General features: G+C 43.8%; 1 protein-coding gene across 3 annotated transcripts in view; it reads left to right on the top strand.

The window, feature by feature from the left end:
* The window catches only part of phip (pleckstrin homology domain interacting protein), a 323,766-nt gene that overhangs the window by 244,070 nt on the left and 59,579 nt on the right, over positions 1–20,117 (top strand). For all 3 annotated transcript variants that reach the window (XM_072499823.1, XM_072499824.1, XM_072499825.1), the window contains exons 28-32: positions 237–348; positions 2,908–2,969; positions 6,978–7,133; positions 16,401–16,521; positions 19,147–19,272. In XM_072499823.1, coding sequence (XP_072355924.1) covers positions 237–348; positions 2,908–2,969; positions 6,978–7,133; positions 16,401–16,521; positions 19,147–19,272 — 577 coding nt within the window. The remainder of the gene's footprint in view (positions 1–236; positions 349–2,907; positions 2,970–6,977; positions 7,134–16,400; positions 16,522–19,146; positions 19,273–20,117) is intronic.

Here is a 20,117-nt window from a genome sequence, read left to right on the forward strand (position 1 = left end):
ATTACGCCTGAGGAGAGCCAGCATGGACTGGATGGCCTTCTTCTGTGTCGTAACGATTCTATAGGTGAGAAATGGGCGATCCTATGGGGGGGCGATGGAAATTTCCAGCACTTGACACTTAAATGAACTAATGTGCCATCTGTTTAACATTGTATTGCAATTATTTTAGTACAGTTGACAAGAAGAGGCTTTTTATGCTGATATGAATACCTGTGTTTTTTCCTATAACACTTTAGGTGATCGATTTCGGTCAGTGATTGACGATGCGTGGTGGTTTGGGACCATTGAAAGCCAGGAGCCCCTACAGCCAGACTATCCCGATAGTCTATTCCAGTGCTACAATGTCTGGTACGATAAAGCACTGTGACTGTATGTAAAGTTAAACGTAAAACATTTAACCGCCTCTTGAATAATTCCAAAGCTTTTGCTTCCAGTACCTTACCCAAAAAGCATTCCAAGAGTTAATTCACCACTGATTCACAAATTGGTAACAAGTGACATACGTTTGGAATTAGTACTAGGACATGAATAGGATTTAACATTTTTCGGTGGATAGGATTACTAGGATGCGGAAAGTTTGCGTATCTATTGAAGCTGAATCAACTGTAACATTCAAGAGAGAGCTATGTAATTGGGGATTCCCACCATAAACGGTGCAGTCTTTTGCTTTTGTATTGATTTTGCATGTTCAGCTCCTGTCCTAGCGATTTCAAGACCATTTGCTGAGCAGGTTCCAGTACACACTTACACATACTGAATTTCATTTGTTATAATTATGTCTACTTGCAAATTTTGTATAGGTCATCTGCAGTTCTTACCTTAAACCGTGCCCCCCCCCAAACTCCACACGATCGACAAAGTCAACCATATTGAATTGTTTCTGAATCCATTTGTTTTGTGAATGGAACATTATTAGGCCTGTCGATTACTGGGACACTTGGTATATCATCCACAATGGGGCATCACGTTCCTAGTTGGTATTGCTCTGCTTGTCTTTCAGTTGTTTCCTTACCCATGGGAAACATTTTAGGAATTTAAGTTGTTATCCGCCTCCAGCCTTTATCAAGGATGCTTTCTGCTTTAGTGACAACCTTTTATGCTAAAATGTAATCAAAATACAAAAAGGCGTACAATGCTGTAAGGATTAGTGGTGGGCCAGAAGATTGAGAACATTTTAGAAAAGGGTAACTAAGAATATAATCAAGAGGGAGATGAGAGGAAATTAGTAAGAAATTATTTTAAAAAAACAGGCAGAAAGAACTCTACAGGTCTACACAAAGACAGTAGCTGAAGTAAATATTGTTCCTGAGAGACCAAGACTGGGGAATTAATGGGATACAAGGAAACGGAGAGTGTGTGAACAAGTATTTAGACACTAATACATCATAAGACTAGTAGAAAATCAAGGGGCAAGAGGAGGGAAGAATTTAGGACTACCATGAGAGGAAAGGTACTTGAATATTGCTGAAAAGAGAGACGTGTTCCCAAAGTTTTGCACCTTGCGCTCATCAGAAAGAGCGAAAGAATGCCTAATTTCAAACGATGACAGCAATTTACACTGCAGCAACATTTAAGACCTGCACTACCAAGAAAAATGTATGAGGAAAAGCTAATAGGACAAAAGGCCCCTGGACGAGATGGTATGCATCCTAGGGTCATTAAAGAGATGGTGTGGAGATAGTGGATGCATTGCTTGTAGTCTCCCAAAATTCACTCAAATCTAGAAAGGTCAAGTGGATTGGAAAACATAAATGTAACGCTCCCTATCTCGCTCTCCCCCACCATCATGCCTCTTGTTCACCCCCACCTCCCTGTCTTTCACTCGCTGTCCTCTAATTCCCCAACTCTCTCTTGCTCACCCTTAATTTCCAATCTCTTTCATTCCTCTCTTTCTACTCCTCTCTCCCCATCCCTTCATTTTATCGGCATTCTTTTCCCGCATCTCCTCATCTCAATCACAATTCTCCCCACTTCCCTCTATCACTTTCAACATCTCTCTCTCCTCCACTCTCCACCTCTCACCTGTCGCTTCTCGCTCTCCTCCAGCTCCTCATTCGGCCCTTGCTCTCCCCCCCTTTACTGTCTCTCCACCCCCACGCCCCCCCACTCCCTTCCTCGGGCTTCCCTGACTCTCCCGCCTCCCTTGCTCCCCGTCTCTCCCCTGCTCCCTGTCTTTTCCTTGCTCCCAGGCCTCTGCCGTTCCCCCGTCTCTCCATCTCTCTTTCCACCACCACCTCACTCTCCACCCCTCTCGTACCCGCCGGTTTCTCTCGCCCTGCCTTTCTCACTCCTTCAACTCCCTGTCTCTTGCTCTCCCTGAGCTCGCCATTCTCTTCCTTTTCACCTTTCCTTCTTTTCTTCTCCTCCCTTAATCCTCTCTCCTTCACTCGCCTCCTACTCTCGGATGTTTCTACTGCTTCTCCACACCCCCAAACCTATGCAACACCGTTAGGAAGACTCTTGATTTGCCGCTTAAAGTTGCCTTCTCACAATAACATGTTTGACATCAAAATTGCAGGCATGGCAGAGAATCGTAGGCATGGGCTCATTTTCCAATGTGGAAGCATAAAGTAGCTTTGGAGAGACTGAGAAGTAGATTTCCCTGAATGACTGGGATAGAATTAGGTGGGCATATGCATAAATTTGTGTTGGTGGCTGCCATGCTGGCTTTCCAGCACCATCCCAATCCCAGACCATTTTTCCGGAGGCAGGATTGAGACAAATGGATCACCTCTACCCGCAAACAACGAGTGGATAATTAAGATAGTTCACAGGTCAATTAAGGTCAGTTTCTTGAGGGATCTGCCTCTGTTCCTAGAGCTGGTCGTGAAATACCTAAGAGTGATGTTTTCAACTTGAAATATTATTACAGGCTATGGGGCTTATATTTTGCCTTTCTACTTCCAGCTGGGATAATGGAGACACTGAAAAGATGAGCCCTTGGGATATGGAAGTGATACCAGCTGATGGTATGTGCAGGGAAAACTCAAGAATCACCCAAGAATATTTTTGCTTTAACTACAACTTATAGTCTATCAAACATTAGATATCAGATATGTGCATATTAGGGATTACTGGTAAGTGTGTGCGTGTGTGTGTGTGTGCGTGCGTGTGTGTGTGTACGCGCGTGCGTGTGTTTCTATTTTATTTCATGTGCTGTTTTTGTATAGTGATGGGCAGGTATTTTGTACTAAATGAATCATAGGAGGAACCATTGCCCATAACCATACATATTGTACAGTGCTTTGTCCAAGTCATATTTTTTATATCTTTTGGGATTTTTGAATGCAAAACATCTGACTGCTTTTATTAAAATGGCAACTATGGAAACAGTTGTACAGAGCTTGCAGTTACATATTAGGTTTTATAATTTTCCATAGCCAATGCTGAGTATTTTGAAGTAGAATTAGAAAATAAATTGAGGAATACCATTGCTCAGTTGATTTTTATATGAGCATTAGCACACTTTAATTCTGATATGGAAATGTTATTGCAATCTTCAGAAGATTGATGACTAAGGACACGAAAGTGAATTGCTACGCCTGGGTAAAAATAGCTTGTGTGACATCAATTGTTGTGTAGCATGTTCTGAATATCTGATCATAGCTGTCAGAATGTGACGTGCTGACGAGTGAGCAGCTTTGTAATTAAAGCTTGACCATCCCAATCAAAAAGTTACCATTCTTGTGTCTTGTGTTGAGAGGTCAGTTTAAGACAACTTTTCTTGGCTAGTAGTGAGGTGGATGGGCAGAACTAGTAGTGTTCCTTTCAGATTGCTTCCTGCAGGTTCATCATGGAGTGTACCTATTGGTCGGAATGTGTTCTTGTGAGTTCATCTTTCAAAAATGGGTGACTATGCAACAAGCTTACAATACACGCCACATAAAGTACCAGAGATGGGATTTGTTTGTCTTACATTTTGGAGATCTGGTTGCCATCTGGGCGGGGGGGGGGGGGGGGGGGGGGGAGGGGGTGTGGCATTGGGCTTGTGTTTATATGTTGTCAAAATTGTTGAAAATTTGAAATTAAAATTTTTTTTAAAGGTACATAACGTAGCCGTTATATTTTATTTTCAAAATGTGCTTCATAATGTTATCACCTGACTATGTGTAGGTGGATTTAAATGGGAGGAGAGAAGATTCGTGTGTGTGGTGGGGCGGGGGGAGGAATTTAGTGGAAACGTTGCAGCAGTTAGGCTATATTGTTCTTGTGACTGTGATTGATGTTGGCTTTTGATGATGCTTGCTAATGTGAAGTTGTAAATCACCAACATGATTGCTTCAATTCTGTTCATCAGCAATCAGGTCAACCCAGGAGGTCATACATTAGTCCCTCCCCTTCCAGAAGAGCTGTTCAGTTGGCTGTACAACAGCAGTCACACAGATTTGGCAGTAATATTTTACAATGTTCGTTGATAAGTTTTGAACATTAGATCCATGAGTTGTCAGAATGAATGTAATAAATAACACTATTTGAATGTTTACTTGGCTGCCTGTTTTAATGTTTAGCATTTATAAAATAAGGTACATTAACTGTATCTCTCCGCTAGGTTAAATGTGGCACATGTATGACCCTGAGCCCTATGTCAATATTTCTTATGGAAAAATCAATTTTAAAGTGTCTGAATTGCTGAGGAGGACACTGTATTTGGAGCTGAGCATTGAGGAGTTGAATTGAGAAGGCACACATTGCTAGCCGTATCCCATTGAACAGGATCCTAACTATGTTTTCTCTACAAATTACTTAGAATGGCTGAGAGGAAAAAAGTCATCGACCAATTTTTCTTCCAATGTAAAATTTCTAACAAGGTTTTAAACAAAATTAAAAATTCAGAAGCTTCACAATAACGTGACTAAATGTATCCATTGAATTATCCTTCATGCCTTCATTAAAGTTTTTAGTGGAAAGTCTCAGCTTCTGAAAATGCTGGGTTTGGATTTGACACTCCTGCACAGAGCTGTGCAATTTTCCAGGACTGTTCGGTCAACCAGCAGCCAAAATATTTTTCTCAAGCCTTTGGTAGGTTCTGTTCAATTCTTTTCCAAAATTATTTGATATTAGACAAATATTCAAAAGCAGGTTGAGAATGTCCTTTCAGACTTCACAGGGCATTGTCGCTGGTTGTCCCTTGAATTGAGAACGACGTCTACTCAGGGTCAGAGGTTTCTGCAATTAGTCTTCAGGTGACCGAACAGGCTTATTCTCGAACCACAGACCTTTGATTTCATGGGTAGGATGCCCCACAAGGTAGTAGGACTCGAGAGTTGGCTTCTCTTTCTTCCCTTCTCTTCCACTGCTCTTCATCATGAAAATTACATTGTGATCCAAAGCATGAAGCAACTTCATTGATAAGTTGTCATTTTGAATGATTAGTTGCAAGCTCTTCCCAATCACTAATGTCAATGTTGTGCTTCAAGAGTGCTTCTGAGGGAGATGCTTTCCGGCCATCTGGACACAGTGCCAAGTCCAATTGCAGTTGATTTTGGAGATATTTTGCCTGATTGGTTGTGGTACCAGCTTAAAGAGCACTAGCATTTGCTCGATGGTCCTCCCATTAAATCCGGATATTGTGCCAGAGCATTGCTGATGGAATTTCCCGAGCACTCTTATGTGTCGCTGATGTATCACTTCACAGACATATCCTAGCCCAATGACAAAGCTTTCAATTATAACATTTTTTTTGTAATATGATGAAAGTATACAAGTATTAGATGTTTGGTGGTGGTGCACATGTCAGGTTAGAGAACGTGGTCTCTCGCATTCATCTATTGTCTTCATCTTGCTGCTTCCGCACTGTCCTCTTCTGCTTGTATCTCCTCTGTTGTTTTCTTTCCTTAAATTTCTTCTGCTTTTCCCCGGCCTCTTCTGCTACTCTGTCTGCCTTCTCCTTCTTTTGTTTGGGTGAAAGAGATGATAATGATAGCTGAAATATTTTGGGTTGGAGTTGTGGATTAAAACATGGCTCTTTGGCCCTTTTCACATTCCCCCATCACTTGTGCCTCAGTAGCCCCTCACCCCGTAGGTAACGTAGTTGCATGGTCAAACATGATCATAATGAATGGCGGAGCAGGCTCAAAGGGCCAAAATACCCACTCCTGCTCCTTTTTCTTATGTCTCTGTGTTTCATCTCATTTTGCCCTCTTGCTACTTTGCCTTCCCACTCTGTTAACCCGGATGTTAACAAAGCCATATAAAAAGTGCAAACAAAGCACTGGGATCATTCCTCAAGGAACAGAATTGAAAAACAGACAAGTTATGTTGAAATTTTATCTTGAGCCTTCGTTAGAGCACACTTAAGAGTTTTGAGCATGCCTCTGGTCTCCGTATAACAAAAAGACTATGACAACAAGAAGCACTTGTGAAAGTGCAAAAAAGATTTAAAAGGATGTTACCAGAGCTGTGAGGACTCGGCATCAAGAAAAGCTGGAGCTCTTTTCTCTGTAAAATAGAAGAATGAGCGATGACCTGAAAGAATAGCACAGTGGTTAGTACTGTTGCTTCACAGTGCCAGGGTCCCAGGTTCGATTCCCGACTTGGGGCACTGTCTGTGCGGAGTCTGCACGTTCTCCCCGCCTCTGTGTGGGTTTCCTCCGGGTGCTCCTGTTTCCCCCCACAAGTCCCGAAAGACGTGCTTGTTAGGTAATTTGGACGTTCTGAAATTCTCCTTCCGTGTACCCGAACAGGCGCCAGAATGTGGCGACTGGGGGCTTTTCACAGTAACTTCATTGCAGTGTTAATGTAGGCCTACTTGTGACACTAAAGATTATAATTATAATTATGAAGGGGTTTCGCTTTTCCACATCTGTTCTTGTGTGTCCAGCTACACATACATGCACATAGTTAGTTGCTATTTTTGTTTTGATAAAAGGTTTGTAATTTATCGGCATTGAAATGAGTTAGTTTTGACCCTCTGTTAATAAGGGAATCTCAGAAATGCATTATTTCCTTTTGCATCAACTGTACTTATTGTATTTCAGCTGTTTTTCCCACTGAACCTGGGTCAAGTGTTCCCTTGACTGCTGCTGAGCATAAGGTACAGCTGTACAAATCTCAGGAAGGAGAATGGGGCTGCAGGAAGAGAGATGCTGAATGTGAAAGAATTCATGGCGGGATCAATCAGCTCATAACGCTGGGTATGTTCTTATCCAAGGAAACCTGAAGTAACTAAATTAAAATCAAAACGTACAGTTGGAATATGGAGCTGTGGCCAAACGTAAATGTCCCTTTTAAGTTAATTTCACGTCACTTTCATAACTCCATGCTCACCAGCTAGATCCTGCACCAGAAATCAAAGTATTTTTTCCAGGCTTCTGCCAGTGCTCCTGTAATTAATTAGGAAGCATATGATATTGACTTGAGGTGGGTTGAGGTCTCCAATTCTTTTCACTTAACCCCTGATATGTTGTGATTTTTGGTTCAACTTTGATGAAGAGCTGCACTTGAAACATTAACTTGTCTGTCCTTTTCAGAAAATGATTGTCCTGTACATTTCCATCATTTTTAATTAAGTAAATTGTCAAGCATGCCCTGGTATGATCCTACTGTTAGTGGCAGTTTTGGCAAAACATCTAACTAGAAATTCTTAATTTCTATAATTTACCATGTATAAGGGCAGCACAGTAGCACAGTGGTTAGCACAGTTATTTCACAGCTCCAGGGTCCCAGTTCAATTCACGGCTTGGGTCACTGTCCGTGCGGAGTCTGCACGTTCTCTCCCATGTCTGCGTGGGTTTCCTCCGGGTGCTCCGGTTTCCTCCCACAGTCCAAAGATGTGCAGGTTAGGTGGATTGGCCATGATAAATTGCCCTTAGTGTCCAAAAATGTTAGGTGGGGTTACGGGGATAGGGTGGAGGCGTGGGCTTATGTAGGGTGCTCTTTCCAAGGGTCGGTGCAGACTTGATGGGCCGAATGGCCTCCTTCTGCACTGTAAATTCTATGATTCTACGATAAAGGGTAACTCCCAAACGTTCTTACTAACTCCCTTTAATTTGACCTTCCTTTTGGCATTTCTGGCATCTCTTTTTGCTTCCCTTCTGTATCTTTGATAATCTTCTGCACTGTAGAATGCTACAATGCAGAAGAGGTCCTTCGGCCGATCGAGTCTGCACCGATGCATGAAAGGCCCTCACCTGACCACCTAATCCCACTTAGAATCATAAAATTTACAGTGCAGAAGGAGGCCATTCGGCCCATCGAGTCTGCACCGGCCCTGGAAAGAGCACCCTACTTAAGCCAATGCCCCCACCCTATCACGGCAACTCAGTAACCCCACCAAACCATTTTGGACACTAAGGGCAATTTAACATGGCCAATCCACCTAACCTGCACATCTTTGGACTATGGGAGGAAACCGGAGCATCCTGAGGAAACCAACGCAGACACGTGGAGAAAGTGCAGACTCCACACAGACAGTGACCCAATCCGGGAATCGAACCTGGGGGGCTGTGAAGCAACTGGGCTAACAACTGTGCTACCGTGCTGCCCCACTTGCCCATAGCATATGGCCCATAGCATTGAATGTTATGGCGTGCCAAGTACTCATCCAGGTACTTTTTAAAGGATGCGAGGCATCCTGCCTCTACCACCTTCCCAGGTAATGCATTCCAGACCGTCGCCACTCTCTGGGTAAAAATCTCAAATCCCCTCTAAACCTCCCACCCCTCACTTTAAACTTGCGTCCCTCGTAACTGACTCTTCAAATAAGGGGAACAGCCCCTCATAATCTTTGACACCTCAGTCAGGTCACCCCTCCAGAGAAAACAATCCAAGTGTATCCAACCTGCCTTTCTAACTTAAATGTTCCATCCCAGGCAACATTCTGGTGAATCTTCTCTGCACCCCCTCCAGTGCAATCACATCCTTCCTATTATGTGGTGACCAGAATTGTAGGTCTTTTTCTCTATTACTCGCTCGCATATCTCCTTTTTCAATAACCTTTTTGTGCAAATCTCCTTATTTATCCATGAAATGACTGCCATTGACATCTCATCATTGCTCATTACTTCTAATTGGAATGCATTTAATCTGTATTTCATCCATTTTAATGCAAAATGTGTTGATTGCTGATCCAGTCCTCATTTCCAATTACTTGGTGTAGTCCATTGAGGTTTGCCACTTTCCAGTCCAACAGTTTTATCGTTCACATTTTTTCTTTAGTCATCTATTTTACAGATATGATAACATAGTGGTTCTGTTACTGAACTTGTAATCCAGAGCTCTGGACTTCTGGAGATGTGAGTTAATTTAATAAACCTGGAATCCAAGGCTAGTCTCAGTAATGACGACCATGAATCTACCAGATTGCCATAAAAACTCATTGGTTTACTTTTGTGAAGTGATTCACTTCACATGTCTTGTAAGGAGGGGTATCTGCTGAGCTTACCTGGTCTAAGACCAGGGGGAAGCTGACGCCTTCTCCCCGGCACTTCATTACCCAGGAGTGGATCAACCCCGTCTACAGGTAAACTGGGGGCAATCCCCACAGTTACAAGCCCTGAAATAAGGTAGCATCCCTGGTGCACTAGATGCAAAGGTATGGGCATATAACTTCCCCTGATACAGTTCACTGATACATTGGCATTCCATGAGCTCTCTGCTGGAAAGGTCATGATGTTCCACAGCAGAAGGGATTGGGTGGGTCCTGTATCCCTAAAAATGGCTGGCAACGTTGCTTCACCCGAGGGGTAGGAGCCTTCTTTCCTTTGTAATGTAGATACAAAATCCTGGTAACATTTGAAGATTTTGTTACTCTTTCGTGCACTCACAAGAGGTATGTTTACAGGGACGCAATTAGGGCAACAAATTCTGAAATGTCCTAAAATACAAATTTGGGTGTGTCTGAGCTCGTACTAGAAGCATAACACCAAAAGTTCTGAACTCTCCGATAATGGCCCGAGCAGACACACATACAGTTCGAAAAGGTTAAGTAACTCAGGCGTTCAGGCTTTACTCCTAATCTTGGCACCTTTCTTTAAGGCCTGGAAGGACCCCTATGTTTTCAGCTTTCCCTTCTCACCAATGGCTGTTCATCCTCTTATCACCCTTCATCTTCTATCATTTTCCAGATTTTGGGGATGACAAGGGAAGTCTTTCCCTTGAGACTCGTGGACAAGCTCATCATCATCAGCCAGATTTACTGCCTGCCTCAGTCTTAACTTTTTTGTCCCTCTGTGTGGGCTTTTATGGAAATAGGAAGTGTTTTTGTATCCGTTGACAAGGGTCACCTTTCATATGTGAACTCTATCTTTAGCATCTGTATCCACCAGTCGAAAACAAATTGCTTAACTCTTTCGAACTAGATGTGCGCTTGTTCTGGCCATTCTCGGAGAGTTCAGAATTTCTGGTGGTATGTTTCCAGTACGAGCACGAGCCCATAAATAGCTGGTATTTAAAGCAGACCAAGGCAGGCCAGCAGCGCGGGTTCAATTCCCGTACCAGCCTCCCCGAACAGGCGCCGGACTGTGGCGACTAGGGGCTTTTCACAGTAACTTCATTTGAAGCCTACTTGTGACAATAAGCGATTTTCATTTCATTTCATTTCATTTCAATTAGCTTTTTTGGTCATCTCCTAATTTGGTAAATTTCACTCAGACGATATGGAATAATTCTCATGGGTCTTTCCTGTTAATTTGCTTTGCTGTGGCAGGGTCTAGCCTTCCGCTGACCACTTCAGCTATGTTGCAGGCTTTCGAAGTGAGATGAAAAATTCTCCCACCTCCCCCTCATCAAACTTTGGTATCAGCTGGGAGAACGTTAAGGACTCGGCACTCAGTCCTGAGTTAGGGGCAGTTCCCTCGCTAGCTGTGTCTTCACTTAGTAGAGTAGGTCTTTCCTTACTCAGTTCGAGCTGCATTAAGCCCCTTTCTTGTTTCTCTCTCTGAAAAGTTTAATCTTCTCCCTTTTCTTCTCTTTGGAATTCTCTTTCCCAAATTTCTGTTACGGCCAGGTGAGAAGGGGTTGAATTTTTCTCTTGTTTGCCCTCTCCTCATTCGATCACATATTTTTGTTTGGAAAAGGATATACTTGCCAATGAAGTAAGTAAAAGAACCAATACGACAGGTTTATTTGAGTTTAATAAAGAAAGAGGTTAGCGCACACACTCAATGTTCATACACACACAAAAACAGATTACACAGTGGGGAAGGGTAGGTCGGCCAAATTAAAGTCCATAAAATAAAAAGATTATAAGAGTCTGTGGTTTGGTGACTCAGCCGGCTTCAGGCTGAATTTGATGATCTTAATGCCTTCAATTTAAAGATGCACATGACTAAGTTGGGTGGGTTTTTTTGGGAGACGGTCGTGCTGGCTTGGATTCTTTTACGAAATCTCTGCCTGCAGCAGGGTGTCCTTGGATGATCACAGTCAGCAAACAGGGCTCGGCGCTGAGAGAAAAAAGGACACAGGAGGATACACCTTGGATCTTCTCCCTGAGAAATCATAGACGTGATTTTGCGTACGACCTGCCTCGTGTTTTGTGGCAGCTGAGGCAGCCCACTGTTGGCCAGTGGTGGGATCTTCAGGTCCTGCCATTAACAAGGGGTTTCCCGTTGAAGATAACCCGCTACGGGGCTGCCAGTGGGACCGGAAGATCCTGCCAACAGGAACAGCCGGAAATATCCAGTCATTGCCTGTATATTCCAAAGGTGACTGGACTAGCTCATGTCTGGAAGCTAACTTAGTCAGGATCCCATTGTCCAAATGTTTAGTCGTAAAGCCCCATCTCCAACAGTTGAATACCTCAGATGATTGTCTTCGATGTTGTGCTAATGAGAAGCCCTTCGCACTCACCTGAAGCCATTGTCTTTGCAATTTTCACACTACCCCAATGAATTGGAATGTGGAATGTATAGTAACGCAAATGGCCTCAGCCATCTTGAGCTGTGAGTCAAAGTCTCTTGATCTCTGTTTTCTACAAATGTGTTTCTATAATTCCAAAATAATGTTTTGGGGTAAATCAAAGCTTCATGATGCAGTTCACCCTGCATCAATGTGGGGACTGGACACCGCATACCAGCTAGCATTCTAGTGTTCCCCCTGCTGTCATTCGGGGGCTGAGCTGGACCCTCAGATTAGTAGCCCAACAGCCTGGCATAGTAATACTTACAAATCATGGCCAGGATTCTCCGAAGTCCCGGCCAAGTGTTGACGATGGCGTAAACATCGGAATGGTGTACGCCGGCGTCAATGGGCCTCCAAACCCAGCAATTCACCGGTTTTTGGGGGGCTAGCACGGCACCGAAAGGTGGCTCTGCAAGGCCGGCGCACGTCCGCGCATGCGCGTGGTTGCCGGCGCGGAGCAACATGTTAGGGACCTAACAGCTGGCCCGTGCGGAAGGAGGTAGGCTCTGTCCAGATCGGGGCCGCCCTCCGATCGGAAGCCCCCGATCGCGGGCCTGGACCCCGTGGAGGTCCCCCCGCCCCCCACCAGGATGTCCACAGCGGCCGCGGGTCCGAACTCCCGCTGGGTGGTACCAGGTTTGAACCACGCCGGCGGAACTCGGTGGGAGTTCGGCCCGTCGCCCGCGGAGAATTTCCGCGGCCCCCGACCGGTGCCACGGCGACTGCAATTGGACCCGTCGCAGGCTTGGAGAATCCTGGCCCATATCTTTCACCCAATATCTCAAACTCAGCCATTACCATCCCTCAATGTGCCCTGCCACATTGACTCACAGCCCAGTGAGGTTTCATGGCATCTGGTCAAACATGGGCTAGGAAACCTGCTGAATACCACCGTTTCGCCTCCCTCAGCTAACAAATCAATTGATAGCAGTTAGAAGAAGCACTGAGGGGAGCAAGGGTACAGAACATGCACTGGATGGGGGTGTTCAATGTCCTTACCATGAATGGCTTGGTAGCACCACTACTGTCCGAGCTAGCCTGGTCCTGAAGGACATATCTGCCAGACTGGGCGTGTGGCAGGTGGTGAGGGAACCATCGCAAGGGAAAAACCTATATGACCTCATCCTCTGTTTTGTTAGGAGTGACTACATCACAGACCCTGTGGCAGTGAAGTTGCATCTTCACACTTAGGATGTCCTCCATTGTAACCTATGGAATTGTCAGCATGCTAATTGCAATCTAGCGGGTCAACGTTAGTCAAATAAGCTGCTGCAAAGCATCAGCCGCAGTAGAATTGTATTCCACCACTTTTGTAATCTGATAGCCAGAAATATCTCCAACATTATCATCAAGCTAGGTGACAGTCCTAATTCAATTAGAAGTGTATGCAAGGAGCAGCAATCATATCTGAAAATTTTGTGTCAACCTGGTTAAGTGACAATGCAGGTCCTCATGCATGCTGGACAGGGTGTGCAGCAAGAGCTAAGGTGTGTTGCAGCCCATGGATCATGTACAGCAGAAGCTATGAAGACTAACAACATCGCAGATGTAGTGCTTCAGAACAAGCCACACTCTTAGCCAAACTGTTCCACTACAGCTACAACACTGGCATCTGCTGGGAAAAGTGGAAAATTGCCCAAGTACCTCCTGTCCACAAGAAAACAAGATAATTCCAACCCATTCCATTTCTGCCCCATCAGCCTACTCTCGGTCATCAACAAAGTGATGACCGTGGAATCAAATGCCACTTGTTCTGCGCTAACCTACTCACTTATGTTCAGTTTGGGTTCCACCAGGAGCATCCAGCTCCAGAACTCACTACAGCATCGGGCCCAACATGGGCAAAAGAGCTGAATTCTGTGTGGAGATGAGACTTACTGTCCTTGACTTCAAGGCAACATTTGATCAAATGCAGCATTAGGGACCTTCATAAAATTGATGTAAATAGGAATCCGAGAGAAAACTCTGTTGGTTGGAGTCATATCTAGCACAAAGGAATTTAGTTGAGCTTGGTCAAATCATTTTTGGTCCTGGACATTTCTGCATAAGTTCATCAGGCAGTGTCCCACCCAGTGATCTTCAACTGCTTAAGTGACCTTCCCTCCATTTTAAGGTCAGAAGTACAAATGTTTGCTGTTAATTGCAGTGTTCACTTCTATTCAGATAATGTAGAAGTTCGCACCTGCATGCAGAAAGACCTAGTTTCTGACCATCCTACCATTGAAAACAACATTTCAAAATTGCTGTATCAAAGTCCTTCATAATTTTGAACATCTCTTTTAAACTTTAATTTTATATACTCAAGTGGAATAATCCCACCTCTCCAACCTGTCTGCACAACAGAAGCTTATGATCCCTGATATTCTAGTAAATCTTCTCTGCCCTCTCTTCAAGACCTCGACATGTTTCCTTGAAGTCATGGTAGGTTGTCTTCTTATTTCACAGGAGTGGGCGTCGCTGGCTAAACCAGCATTTGTTGCCCATCCCTAACTGTCCTCCTCAATCCAACCTGAACTGCTGCAGTCCACGTGGTGTAGGTATACCAACAATGCTGTTAGGAATGGTGTTCCAGGATTTTGGCCCAGTGACTGAAGAAATGGTGATACAGTTCCAAGTCGATAGTATTGCTTGAAGAGGAACTCGCAAGAAGTGGTCATGGATCATAGAATTTACAGTGCAGAAGGAGGCCATTCGGCCCATCGAGTCTGCACTGGCCCTTACAAAGAGCACCCTACTCAAGCCCACGTATCTACCTTGTCACCGTAACCCTCACTTAACCTTTTTGGACACTAAGGGCAATTTAGCATGGCCAATCCACCTAACCTGCACATCTTTAGACTGTGGGAGGAAACTGGAGCACCCGGAGAAAACCCATGCAAACACGGGGAGAACGTGCAGACTCCGCACAGACAGTGACCCAGCCGGGAATCGAACCTGGGACCCTGGAGCTGTGAAGCAACTGTTCTAACCACTATGCTACCGTGCTGCCCAATAGTAGCTTTCCCACGTAAACACCAGGTATCTCTTGCCCATCAACGCACCAACTCCTGCTCCTTAAAGCTGTGAAACCTGGCAATTCCAGCACGGGGGCACAGAGCGAGGCTTGGGTTGAAGCGAATGGTGGGCCCAGTCTAATTCTGGGGGGATTTAAAGTATGTTTTCACCCACCATTTCATGGAACAGGTCTGAGAAACGCTGAATAGGGGTGCAGCCTTCGATTCCCTCCAGTAACCCCAAACATGAACATTGTGCCTTCTGGATCTGTTCTCCAGATCTTTCAGCTTGAATGTTAATGCCTTGTTATCCTTGAGCACAACGGCAAGGTCGTGTTCCCATGCATCTGTTGCCCTTGCTTTTGTACCACTCCCTAGCATGATGTCCCTAGGAGTAGCATTGTAGCATATCTACAAAGAGGTGCAGCCAAGTTTCAGGCCACAGCAGACCTGTATGTGCCAGCCATTTACAGAAAAAGTCACAGTCGATGGTACTCCTTGGCTTCTGCTATTATGTTGACAAAAGTTTAAAGAAGAAAAGTCTACATTATTCCCGTACGTGTGCCAGAACCTGCTGAAATAACTGGTGACTTCATGGCAGGTTCATTTAATCACTTCACCACACCTTAATGGTACTGCACGAAAGAAAATATGACATCCTGTTATTGGGGTACATCTGAAGTGCCAACCAGCATAAATACACATAGGACATTTATATCTCACAGTGATGTCACTGGGGTTCTCTTTCCACAACAGCTGAATATCTGCCAAAGCAAATCCACCTCTGACAACAATGCAGATTTGGCTGCAAAGAAGCAGGCACAGCTTCTCCTTGAAATCCTAAGAGCCGGCAGATTTTTTTTAAAAAAGTGAACAAGTAGCTTATGCACAAATATTTGAGCCTCCTGAAGGTTCTTCTGCCTGAAGGTCAGCCTGACGCTGGTGTCCATCACATCTATAAGCTGTAAAATACCCTCTTGAATTACCTAATGAAGCTCCCCATTTACTTTGAACAGAATCAAATGCTGTTTTCCAAATGCCCACCCTAGGTCCCACTGCTTAATGGAGTGGGGCCTAAATTGGGTGGCAATACAGCCAAACAAATTATTTACAGATTTGTGTGTTGAATTACCTGTCTGTGCCTGACGTCTGGGTACAGTGAACACTAAAATCTATCTTTCTGCTTTGCTATGGACAACTCGTATGTTTTACAAGTATCATAAATATCTCTTTTGTATATACAGTATACCTTAAGGATTAAAAAAAACACATCCTTCAGAGCACCACTTCCTATACTGAGGTAAGTGGAGCAATATTAGGAACAACACATTTACATCATCAATGAATGATTTCCTCAAACTATGATGTGATCTGAATGAAGTGCCTTCCATGAGGAGATTTGTTATGTTCACTTAATTTGGCATTGAAAACATTTTAATTTCTGTAAATATTCTGTTCTGTTTTAGCAATTGAACAGAGGTGGAATTTTCAACATTTAGAATATAACAGTTTAGGTGCAGTAATTTTTCAAACTGTAAATTACTCAAAACATTTACAATCTCATTTCAGACATTGCTGCTCCATTTGTGGCCCCTGTGGACCTCCAGGCTTATCCTTTATATTGTACAGTAGTGGCGTATCCCACAGACCTCAACACAATTAAAGAGAGGGTAGAGAATAGGTTTTACAGGTGAGTTTGCACTTTATTTCATATGAGACCAAGAGTAAAGGTGCAAGGGGAACCAGTACCCATGGGTGATAGAATGTGGACATTTAACTTGGGGGATTAGAAATTCAAATCTCAATTTTGACAGATGTTGATCTACTCAGATGAAGGGCTATACCATAATGAAATATTCCTTTTTAGGGGGAACAAGTCACTTGTGCCTTGATCTGCCGTAGCATACCACCTCAGGCAACGTGCTTAATCATAGAACCCCTACAGTGCAGAAGGAGACCATTCGGCCCATCGAGTCTGAACCGACCCGTTGAAAGATCACCTGACCTAGGCCCACTCAATCGTCCACCCTGCCCTGTCCCTGTAGCCCCATAACGTAACCTGCACATCCCTGGACATTAAGGGGGAATTTAGCATGGCCAATCCACCTAAGCCGCACACTGTTGGATTGTGAGACGAAACCGGAGCTCCCGGAGGAAACCCACGCAGACACAGGGGGGAATGTATTTACTCCATACAGTGACCCAAAGCCAGAATTGAACCTGGGTCCCTGGTGCTGTGAGGCAGCAGTGCTAACCTCTATGCCGCCCTTGTGTATCAGGACATGGAATAACAGGTCAAATGCTCAAGACAGTTTCTCATACATTGAGGTTATTGTCTCAGTTTCGTAGCAGGAAGTTGCACTGCTCTTGGACAGATGAAAGAAGGAAAAGGTTAGAGGGTGAATTCACCTTCACTGTCATGATAGGCAAACATGCAGCTAATGAACACATAGAATAGGACACGACCAATGAGCAGTCAGGACACTCAGGGGTGGTATCTCACTATAAAAGGGATGAGGCACTCACACCCGCCTCTTTCCACAGACCAACTTCTACAGAGTGAGACAAGGTGTATCCTCAGCATCACACCCCAGCACGTGGCTTAGAGCAAGGCTGGTTCAGTTAGACTGAGTTACTACATTTAGATTAGCAGAGAGTCGAACTCATTGAGAACTGTGCTAATAGTTCAATAAAACACATTGAACTCACTTCAAAGTCTGGAGCATCTTTCACTCAAAACTGCATCAAGTTTCAGCTTGTGTTATTCCAAATTACATAACACAACATGCACTAGCTCAGATTTGTCTCTTTACTCAACGAGGGACACAAGTGACAGAATTAAGGGGGAGCAAATACTTGAGTGCCTTTGACAGCAGTTAGGAAATGCCCATAGCCTGGCAATTCAGTCATCTTTACTGAGGGGGAGGAATTGCAATGTGAGGAATGCTAAAATTGTGTGGGCTACGATCAGTATTGCAGAGTGAAAAATTAATTTGCATTTATTTAAAAAGTCCTTACAATTTTTACCTATTGTAAAATGTACAAATTCAGTGCCAGCATTTACTTTCAATTGCTCACGATGGAAGGGTCAACACTCAGAAAGAACTCTGTGTCAGCTGAACTCAGTGGTAACATTCTTGCCTCTGAACAAGAAGCTTGTATGTTAAAGTCCTAATTAAGATTTGAGGATAAGATCTGGGCTGACACTGCAGTCTGTTTCATATTATATTTCAGAAGCTACTGAAACGATACTGATGCATCTGCTGTGAAATATCTGCAACGGGTATAAATGATAGAGTGATTCGTACTGTTAGAATTTGCAAATTCATGCACCTATCATGGAACTTTGCCTTCTGGTAATGAATGTTGGGAATTTAGGTTCAGAGATTAGCAGAAATGTCCACTGTTACTTCACAAATAATGCAAGACAATGGAAGTTTTTTTAAAAACGGCATTGTTTATCCTTATCCAGTTGCATTCCCGAAATGAATGGGTATATTTAATGACAGATTTCTCACTTAATTATTTATTGGTCTTTTAGCCCCTAATGTATTTCATTGCTAACTCAACTTTGATTTATTTTTATAAAGGCTGCGTGGTAGCATAGTGGTTAGCACTATGGCTTCACAGCGCCAGGGTCCCAGGTTCGATTCCCGGCTGGGTCACTGTCTGTGCGGAGTCTGCACGTTTTCCCTGCGTCTGCGTGGGTTTCCTCCCATAAGTCCTGAAAGACGTGCTGTTGTAATTTGGACAATCTGAATTCTCCTTCTGTGTACCAGAACAGGCGCCGGAATGTGGCGACCAGGGGATTTTCGCGGTAACTTCATTGCAATGTAAGCCTACTTGTGACAATAAAGATTATATTTTTAAAAATTTAGAGTACCCAATTATTTTTTTCCAACTTAAGGGCCAATTTAGCGTGGCCAATCTACCTAACCTGCACATCTTTCAGTCGTGGTGGTGAAACTCACGCAGACATGGGGCGAATGTGCAAACTTCACACGGACAGTGACCCAGGGCCAGGATTTGAACCCGGGTCCTCAGTGCCGTAGTTCCAGTGCTAACCACTGTGCCACATACTGTCCTAACTCAACTTTGATTTTGGTTTGTGTTAAATGAAGAATAACATGAATCAATGCTGATAGGAACTTATTTTGGTCCTCTTTTGAGTGTTGTTATGCTGGGTGCAGCATACTCTGGAAGCTAGATTGTAGTATATTTCTTGTCCCGTGCAGCCATTGCTGGTGCCCTTCACTGGCTTTTGTAATAGTTTAAATTTAAGATGGTTAAGTAAAGTGAAGCTATTATTTTTCAGACGCATGTCATCCCTGATGTGGGAGGTACGATATATTGAACACAATGCACGGACTTTCAATGAACCTGGAAGCCCCATAGTTAAATCTGCCAAATTAGTCATCGATGTTCTCCTGCAGTTCATAAAGTAAGTTTTCCTTTGTTGTGCATCTATTTGTCTATGTAAAAATACTGCACCTAGTACATCTCTGTCACACCCGAAGACACAACATTTTGTTACTCATACCAAATATGTGTCATGTTCTACCTGATTAACAACTGGACAAGCTTAAGGAAAAAGGTACATGAAGAAAGGAAGGCAGATACTGTAGATTATTTATTTTCATCCCCATAACAACAACTTGTATTTCTGTGGAGCCTTCAATGTAGTAAAGCATTGCATGGTGCTTCACATATAAGTTATCAAATAAAGCCACGTCAGGAAGTAGTAGGAAGATGGCCAGAACCTGCTCAAAGAGGTAGGTCTTAAAGGTAAAAAATAGAGGCAAGAGGCGCAGAAGTTTAGAGAGGCAATTGTGGAGCATTAAAAAGTGATGGCCAAGTGTGGTGAAGACTTAAATTCAGGGATGCACAAGATGCAGATATCTCAGAGGCTTTGTAGGACTGGAGGAGATTAGAGTTAGGGAGAGGCAAGGCCTTGGAGGCACATGAAAACAATGATAGGATTTTTAAAATTGAAGCATTCATTAACAACGTAGGTCAACGTGTCCAGGGGTGCCGGGACTTGGTATGAGTAAGGACAGCAGCAGCAGCAGAGTTTTAGATGACAACTTTACATAGGATAAAATGTGGGAAACCCCATCTAGTGTCCGTTGGAATAGTCAAGTCTAAAGCAACAAATGCATGATGAGGATTTCAGCATCCGGAGTCTGGTCGTGTTATGGAGGTGGGGATAGGCAGTCTTAATGATGGAAAAGATATGTGGCCAACAGCTCATCTCTGAGTCAATATGACACTTAAGGTTAGGAAAAA

The sequence above is a fragment of the Scyliorhinus torazame genome, chromosome 4 (assembly GCF_047496885.1).
Source record: "Scyliorhinus torazame isolate Kashiwa2021f chromosome 4, sScyTor2.1, whole genome shotgun sequence".
Classification (NCBI taxonomy): Eukaryota; Metazoa; Chordata; class Chondrichthyes; order Carcharhiniformes; family Scyliorhinidae; genus Scyliorhinus; species Scyliorhinus torazame.